We start from the raw sequence: 9151 nt of genomic DNA, 5'->3' as shown, positions 1-9151 counted from the left end.
AAAAACGTTCCTATGTCCGTCTCCTAGTTCTAAGCTACCTCCCCATCAATTTTCAGCTAAATCAGTTCGACCGATCTTTAGTTATAAATAGTGTAACTAACACGACTTTCTTTTATATATATAAGAAGATACGACGTTCTTACGGCGAAGGAAAATATTGCACATATCGGAAGAATTTTAAAGATACATGCGAAGTTAACCAACCGCACTGGACCAGCATGATTTTGACTACGGCCTAGTCGCCTTTTGGGCGCTTTTTTGGTAGGCTCCGAGGCCCTCAGTAACATTATGACGAAAATTTCTCACAATAATTTTAAACTGGATTGATATCACGAATATGCTCCTCTTAAAGTAAATTTAGAAACCTATAATAGATACACAAGAAAACCTTGGATCCTCTCATTCTACGTCGCTTGACATTGGGAAATTTGTAATGGATTTATTACCCAACCCGGATACGGGTTAAACCCATTATTATCAAGCTCATCTTCTATCTACTAATATAGAGTAATAATGTATTGAATGCATATTTCGTCGATTCTGTCCACGTTCGCCGTCACCGCAAATGTCCTCTTGCATTTAAAAGAAGCAATGACATATATTGCTATATTCAAATAAGAAATGACGTTAGCGCCTGCAATAAAATCTCCTATCATTTGTTTTATATCGAAGTCAAATTTATTTAAAATTAATCGTGGTCTTTCTTTTGGTCTTTTTCCTTTTGTTTAGTATGTAACACACTTTATGTACTAATTTTTGAGAATTATTATAGATATACTTATAAATACAGTCATAGGAAAGCATAATAGGGATAGGACTGTCACCATGTACTAGCAAATACCTAATAATACAATTTGCTTAACCTTCTCAAACGACTAAAAGGCAAAAAAGAAATATTATCTTAGATTATTGGATTGTAAATCATGCCAAGAAAACTTCCTGTCATGTCTACGTGAGGTTTAAAGGTTCTTATTAAACGATCTAATTGCAAAGGTTGTTAATATTAATACTAACCTAATAGTTTGTAATTCAATTGAACAAAAATAAAAACCGTCGACCGAGGTACTGAATATGTTAGTTCTCAATTAAGTTGTAATCAAAATGTATTAAACACAAATCAAAAACATCTGTGAGATACACGTACTGCTAACAACGTAAATATAAAAAAAATATAATTGCAACGTTCGACAAAAACATGTTTCATAACCGTATTATTCTAAAGCTTCTAGTTAGAATAAAACAAATTTAAGCAAAAACCAGTAACGTCTTTATCGTTTCTGGTTTATATTGAATGGTGTTCTAAAAAATACACATTATGTGCGTCAATCGACAGATGAATTAATTTTCATTCTCAAGAACGAGAAAAAATGATGTATTACGAAATATTTATTACTGCCGTGATTATAGTGGGATATACTTTTCAAGTTCTAAAAATATTAATTTATTTCCCTAAGAAAAATATAGAATTATATTATATTAACTATAATTAAATCTTCTGCCATGTCACTTGAGTTGAAACATATTGTTATCTATTTCATTTCCTTGACAAAACAGAGACAATGTTTTCATACAACTATCCCTGCAGTCCACAGTAACGTATATTGTTTGTTAAATTAAAATACATCAATAATTTTCTTACAAATTGAATGAGTTCCGGATTATACTATTCTTTTTTGTATAAAGCCCGCTACACACCATCAGTTTTAACTGAACAGTCGGACTGTACAGTCAATGCTTACTTGTATAGGCAAAATGAGAACTGTAGAGTTTAACTTACAGTTCTTTTGCCCACACAAGTAAGATTTAACTATGCAATCTGATGGTTCAGTTAAAATGTAAGGTATGCAGCGGGCTTTATTATGTATTGATTCATTTGTTTTTCTGCAATAAATGACTGACAATAAAGCAATTATTTCATAGCGTGATTGGTTTTTTAAGCAGTTAATTAATAGGGGTGTGCAAATAGTTCGAACTTACGAATTATTCGTTCCGAATAGAATATAAGTACTCAAAAAGTTTAGAATGTATGATTCGAATGTCCAATCGAATATTCATATTTGATACGATTCGAACGATATTCGCACACTCCTAATAAGTATTGACATTTGACGTCATCTCTTTAGCTAAACGTTTCAAGAAATATTTTGATATCGTGCCATCAGAATTCACGAATAATTCTAAAATTCTAATTATGAATAGAATAGTAATATACGAATCGATTTGATTGCAACAATATTCGCACACCCCTATTTGCTAAGGAACGCTGCAATATTTAATAGGTTTAATCAATGATAGGAAAAACCGCAGGTTCAATACATAAGCAGTGGGTCAGTGCGGAATTAAAAAAGCCTAAGTTACTCCCACAAACATAAGTAAGATAAGTAATACTTTCTCGTTATTTTTCGTGCTACAGCGGCAGTACTGGAACACATGTAAAACACAACTTCATCCCCCTTATTCAAGAAACAGACATAACATTTCGTCATATAATTACTTGTCAGTTATTGACAATGCTAATAAATGTAATGACAGACTTACGGACACAAAAACAAATGTGACCTATCTGTATCATTCATCATTTATTAGGTCATTCGCTCTCTTTTAAATTGCTAGTCTTTGTTTTGTATGTTAAAAGGTTTAAGTTATGTGAAATCCAAAAAATATTAACATGTAATTTAAAATGGTTCCCTAACACAACAACACCCTTATGAGAGTTTTCGAATTCCAATTTCAAATAATTTAATTTCTTTTTTTATATCATGAGGTGACAAACGAGCAAGCGGTCACCTGAATCCGCCTAAATAGCGAAGCGACCGCAACCCATAGACAATCGGAATGGCAGATGCGTTACCTACCTACAATCGACAGAGGAGGGGACGCATCCTCTGTCTGTGCGTACCCTCCTCGTCAAATCCACTACCAAACATGGACTAAAATTAGAATTAAATTCTAAGCGATAAGATATAAAAATATATTTTTTCAAAAGAATGTTGTATTATTTACATATTTCTTGTCGTCTCGCAGACTAAACAATTATCCGGATTCTCGAGGAAAAACCTTTTCCACGTTTAATAGGATTTTACCGATTACTAAGTAGCTATTATGTTACATTCAAAGCAATCTTCATACAGCTGCATAATTACATAAACTTGATGTTTCATACGATATTATTACCTACAAACAGATGGCACGTAACAACCGTGACGATGATAAGCAGAAATAATACTAATGAACAATAAATTCTATAATTAATTTGATTTATTTCACTGGAATGTATTTAGGCTTAATTTGAGCCACACAGTAGTGACACATATGAACTGATGATAATGAAATGTAGGGAAAAATTAAATCAAAACATTTTTAGATTAAAAATAGATTAATCGATGACAACTACCTTTTAGGTACATCATTTTTACCTAGGAATAGGAATTAAATTCTCTCATTAGACTCAAATATCACGGTTGTACGAAACAGTTATCTCCAATATCTACAAACTAGAACTCAATTGCTAGTTTTTTCAAGATCGATTTAACTTTGCCGACTTGGTTACAAAAATAAACTAATTTTAGTGACTCCACACAAGTGAAATTAAAAAAGCTACTACATCTGTTCATGTTAAAATGTATCCTTACCAACTTGGGCGTCCGGTTTACCGGAATAACCACATGTATACATGAACAGACTTCGCAAATTGTCCGGTGCCCGCGCTATAACATACTAATAGCACGTTTGAAATCAACAAAGAATACAGCTAATAATTACCTACATAAATGCATTACAGTGCCAAAGCCTTCTTTTTGTAACGTCACCGTGAGAAAATGATCTACGAAATATCCTGCGAATAGTGACGTATGATGGCGTCAGATATCGAATGTATAAATAGGTCGCAGCGGCACGTCCCGCGGCAGTACACAATGGGATTCAGTGTGGTGGTGAGCGTAGTGGCATTGGCCGGTCTGGCCTGCGCCACAGTTGGTGACAATGCCCTAGACGCCGGCGAGAGAGTGGTGCTTGTTGCACCTGTGCTTGCGCCCCCCAAGGACTCTAGGACCCACGCCAATGATCGGTCTAGACAGTTTCCGATACTTGTGCTCTTAGCCCAAGAAAATCAGCCTCCGAGTGGACGGGAGAACTCCGCTAAATCTTTGGGAATCAACCCTCAACCTATTTATGTACAGGTAACGTTGAAATCTTTTATATGAAAAGTATGAAGTAAGGATATTTTTAGTAATTTTCTTCATATTAAATTTAAATTATTTAATCTTAAAAGAATAAAATCACCATATCATTTAAAGTAAGTATTCACATAATATTACTTTTGTATAGATCCCTATCAATACCCAAGGTGATATTGTGATGTGTACGAACGAGTTCTTTGCTGTTTTAAATACAAAAAATAGTGTAATAATTTTATTATTACCATGAAACCTGTTTCAGAAGCACAAGACCTCGAATCTTATTTTGAGATTTACGTCACTCATTTAAGTAATTAAAGTATTATTTCTTAAATTTACGTATCACAAAAACATGATCGTTGAAACATTATGAATGTTAAAATCTTGTTCGAAAGAAGTTGAATAAATATTCTCAGAGAAAAAATTTGCTTAGTAACCATCACTGATGAAGGTTTAGTTTCACAACTATTTTGGTATTTAAAAATTTATTCACCATTTAATTCTTTATTTTAAATTTTACTCGATACCAAATTCAATTTTGGAATAGCACTAGATTTGCATACTTTTCTGAGCCTATAAAAGTAGTTATACATTTTTTCATTTAAACTTAAGTTATTGTCTTAGTTGTTTAACTGTTTAAAAATTATTATTTTTGACGTAAGTTGTATTATAACAGAAATAATGATACGTTTATTATGTCAGAACATTATAAAGTATTACTGGAGCATTAGATCAAAAAAGCGAAGAATACATCTCGATAACGCTTTATTCAATTGAAAACCCATACTATTCTTACTAATACAAAGTAAAAATATTACAGAAACTAGAGGACCAAGAATATGCTCCGTCAGGCAGGCCAAATAGACAGAAGAGGCATCTCCTGAAGAGTTTGCTTCTCGGAGGAGGAGGCGGAGGAGGACTCTCGTTTGGCGGAGGCTTCGGCATCGGCGGAGGGCACAGCGGCGGTTACAGCGGCCATGGCGGCTACGAGGAGCCAACTAAAACTATTATATTGGTGAAGGAACATGGTAAGCAATTGTATTGAATTTATTGCAAACAAATTATATTATGATAATGACTTCTTAGGCAATAAATAACAAAGGCTGTTTATTGTAATTAGTGCAAATTATAAATGTGAAGGAATTATAGGTAATACTTATTTACATGTTACGGTAAAAGCATGAACTCCAGATAATTTTGAGCTTTACCGACAAGAGTCGGTTAATAAATAATAATTTAACGATTCATGTCGGTAAATAGTTATTTGTTTAATGATTTTTCAAAATTATTCCGTACTCGTACGGAATGCAGAGAAGTTTGCCTTCTATTATCTAAGTTGAAAAACATAAACTATATTTTTTATGGGATGAAAATAACCTATTTTGTCGAAAAATTTTATTGTTAATTTATGAAATGTGACTTCCAGGCCATGGCAGAGGCTACGGCGGTGGATACGGCGGTCACGGTGGCTACCATGGTGGATATGATAACGGCGGCTACGGAAACGGAGGTGGATACAACAACGGGGGCGGTTACAACAACGGGGGCGGGTACAACTACGGGGGCGGGTACAACAACGGCGGAGGTTACGGCAACGGCGGAGGATACGGTGGCGGGTACGGCGGCGGATACGGTGGAGGTTACGGCGGCGGCGGCGGCGGCGGCGGAGGTGGCGGCGGAGGAGGAGGAGGTGGTTATGGCGGTGGCGTTGGCGGCGGTTACGGCGGTGGCGACGGTGGTTATAGCAACGGTGGCTACGGTGGCAATGGTGGCTACGGCCAAGGAGGACACGGCGGCGGCTGTAGCGGTGGCTGCGGCGGAAATGGCGGCGGTAGCGCCACTGCCTCTGCCACTGCCACGGCAACGGCGCATGCCACCTCTAATTCGTGAGTATCACACACAATGGAACTGAATTAAGATTCATTTAGACATAAGCCGGAATCGTAAGAACAACGCTCTGCAGACGCTTCAGAGCAAGAAAAGCGTATGGGAAATACAATAGTTAATTATTATAGATAAGTAACCTATAGATACCTATAAGCCTTATTCTATACAAAATGACAATTGACTTTCGAACTTCGTCAAACTTGTATGAAACACTCCATTTATAGGTTAGATATCTACCACCTTTAAAGACCATAACACGGAATAAGATAAGAATTCGTAACTTATCCTTGGAATTGTAAAGCCATGTCAATCCATCGAGTGCATCACGCAGTAATAAGATAAAATTAGCATTATCGGAATTACTTTTTCATTTTAGTTGATCTGATACTTTTGTAGTAACTCATTTAAAAATTTTTTTACAGGTATGGAAAGCGCAAATGAAAATACCGAAATAAAAAAACAACTAAAGCAAAAATACAGAAGTGAGATTGAAACTTTGCCGTTTAGCATTTGCAGCTTGAAATAAATTTTCTTCTAATCTTGAAAATTTTCGAAATCCATCGTTCTTTTATTCTGAATTCCTCAACTTTGCTAAGCTGACGCCTATTGTTTGCCTTAACATCGGAATGCCATGTTTTAGTCTACATTAAAGCGAAATTAATTTATGACTTGATAGAAAAATATCTGTTGTAATTTTTAATTTGTAAAATTGTAAAAGTAAATAACTTTACAACTCAGTGCAATGTTTATATTTAATTAGATAGCATGTGCGACATTTTGTATTTAAGATTGACAATAATTTAATATGTAATTATACATTTATTTTGTACAAATGCATAGTTTTATTTCGAAATACTAATTCTCTTAATGAATTCTAAAATCTAATTATTTTATTAACAGCAGAAGGAGTTTTTATGCAAATTGGACGTGCAAGAGTGACGACGATTTTCGAAATATCATTTTGTCTGCACTAATCGTCATGTTTGAAACAAGCGGTCTCGCTTGACTTCGTCAGTTTTTTTTTATTTAACTCCGCGGTTAAATAAAAAAAAAACAGTCGAATTGATAACCTCCTTTTTGAAGACGGCTAAAAATAGGCTAAATTACTCCAACACACACACAAGAAGCTAAGAAAAATTCTGTCAAAATCGGTCCAGCATGTTTAGAGATTACCCTGAACAAACACGGATTTGTGGACGAACAGACAGAATAAAGAATAAAACAAATAATTTCATAATAAGCACCGCAATACATCATGTACACGAAATATGATTTCTTTTTTGATATTACATACAGACACTGCAATTTTTTTTGATTATATAGATTATAAACACGAATATTTTATATCGCACTGCAGAAAACAATTTACCAGTTTATCGCTCGACTACTAGAAGACGCGAGATTTTATGACGTACTGTTTGTGTGGCATCTCTTTTGGACTATATTTTAGGTAACAAGTGTATCTAATTCAGTCCCGTTAAAGTGACTCAAAACATTATCCTGTCATATTAAAAAATTGTGTAGATAATATTTGTAATTTAACGCCTACTGCATTTTCATTGCAATCAAATTAAATAACTTATTTGCTGTCTTAGTTATTTTTTTTCTAAATTTAATTGTGTTCTGTAGACTGATGCTTCTGTATGCTTAGAAGCATGTAAATATTTTTTATAAAACTATCTAACTAATGTTGTTATTCTAGAAGTATTACAAACTAATTTAATTTGAAATTGAATGCAGAATAGATTGGGATCTCTTTCTTTTTTCTAGAAGCACAAACGAGATAAAGAACTCGAATTGTTTATTTATTTATCACTTGATAGTAATCATTACCTTTTTTTTGTTATTAGGTAATAGTAAACAAATTTATTTTTAACAATTATTTGGTAGTGTAATAAAAGATGACTCACGAGTGACCCTAACCCGAATAAAGTACAAGTCTTTAGATAGGAATCTTTCAGCGAATCCTCACCTCCTTCCCTTCCATTATTATATCCACGGCTCGAGTCACGACAGCCAATTAAACTAATAGTAGTCAATCAATCAAAAATAACGTGGATTAAACCGAATAAGCTACTCGGTGTAACGGCTTATTAAAGCCATTCATCTGTCATTTAACATTTTAAAAGTTAAAGCCTTGTCATTTTTGAGACAGACTATTTATAATTTTATTTAACTCTGACATCAAACATTTTAAAATTCTAAGAAAAAATACACAGAGTTATTTTTATATATAATTTTATAATCTACAACTCGATCTTTGGTAATTTTTGATAAAATTTATGATTTCGCCGGCAAAAGCGAAAAACTCATTTTGGGACGACAACCTTTAATGTTTTCGGAATTAATGGGGCCTCTTTCCGCTCTATGAGAAAAATTATAGCTTTAATATTTCATTTGAACGGGATTATAGGCATCTATGTCAAATAACGAGCAATATCACACGAAGATTTTTCACAAAGCAAATTCAATCATTAATAAGAGGTACAGACTATAAATAGACATATAAACATGCACCAATACCGCAATAACAAATCTAACCGATCTTGAAGGTATTATTAAAATATAATTTATAGTAGAAACATTATTAGTGTTTATCTTGTTTAGCGCACAGATACAGCGTTGACATTTCACCTTTTTAACTCTTTCAATTGACCTTCATTTAATTGTCATTTAGATTTATAGTTAAATTTAACCTAATTGCTAATATTATAAAATCGATATCAATAATGAACATAACAGCGAGGGAAAATTGGCTAAAGAGATATGTATAGTTGAACTAATTATTTTAAAAAGAGTGTTACAAAAGTGAATAGCGTTAAAAAAACAAAAAAAAAACAAAGAAATACATACCATTTTAAACTGACAAAGAGATCTTTATTGCAGATTATTCAAACGACTTTACGCAGGTAATAAAGTTACAATATCTTGTTTTCAAAGTCCCAGTTTCTTTTGTCTCCCTAAATACCAAAGTTCCATATAAAGAAAGTCGTTCAGTGAGTCGGTCACTTTATAGGACGTTGATTGAAAAATAAACATTTTACAGTATTGATTTGAAATTCATATCTTGTTGCTTGCAAATAAAGAAA

The 9151-nt window shown here is 33.6% G+C and overlaps 1 protein-coding gene across 1 annotated transcript; it reads left to right on the top strand.

Moving 5' to 3' along the window:
- The first annotated feature begins 3888 nt into the window (after positions 1-3888).
- On the top strand, positions 3889-6618 carry LOC106716886 (glycine-rich protein 23). The gene is made up of 4 exons (XM_014510531.2): positions 3889-4178; positions 4996-5203; positions 5602-6061; positions 6485-6618. The coding sequence occupies exons 1-4, from the start codon at positions 3915-3917 to the stop codon at positions 6501-6503; spliced, it is 951 nt and encodes a 316-aa protein (XP_014366017.2). The 5' UTR covers positions 3889-3914; the 3' UTR covers positions 6504-6618.
- The last annotated feature ends 2533 nt before the right edge of the window (positions 6619-9151 follow it).

The sequence above is a fragment of the Papilio machaon genome, chromosome 2, assembly GCF_912999745.1.
Source record: "Papilio machaon chromosome 2, ilPapMach1.1, whole genome shotgun sequence".
Taxonomy (NCBI): Eukaryota; Metazoa; Arthropoda; class Insecta; order Lepidoptera; family Papilionidae; genus Papilio; species Papilio machaon.
The sequence above is the reverse complement of the archived record's forward strand: the minus strand, read 5'-3'. Positions and strand labels throughout refer to the sequence as shown.

Coding starts and splice junctions, on each gene's coding strand:
- LOC106716886 (XM_014510531.2), top strand. CDS start 3,915: ATGGGATTCAGTGTGGTGGTGAGCGTAGTGGCATTGGCCGGTCTGGCC. Junction 4,179..4,995: donor CTCAACCTATTTATGTACAG/GTAACGTTGAAA, acceptor AAAATATTACAG/AAACTAGAGGACCAAGAATA. Junction 5,204..5,601: donor TATATTGGTGAAGGAACATG/GTAAGCAATTGT, acceptor TGTGACTTCCAG/GCCATGGCAGAGGCTACGGC.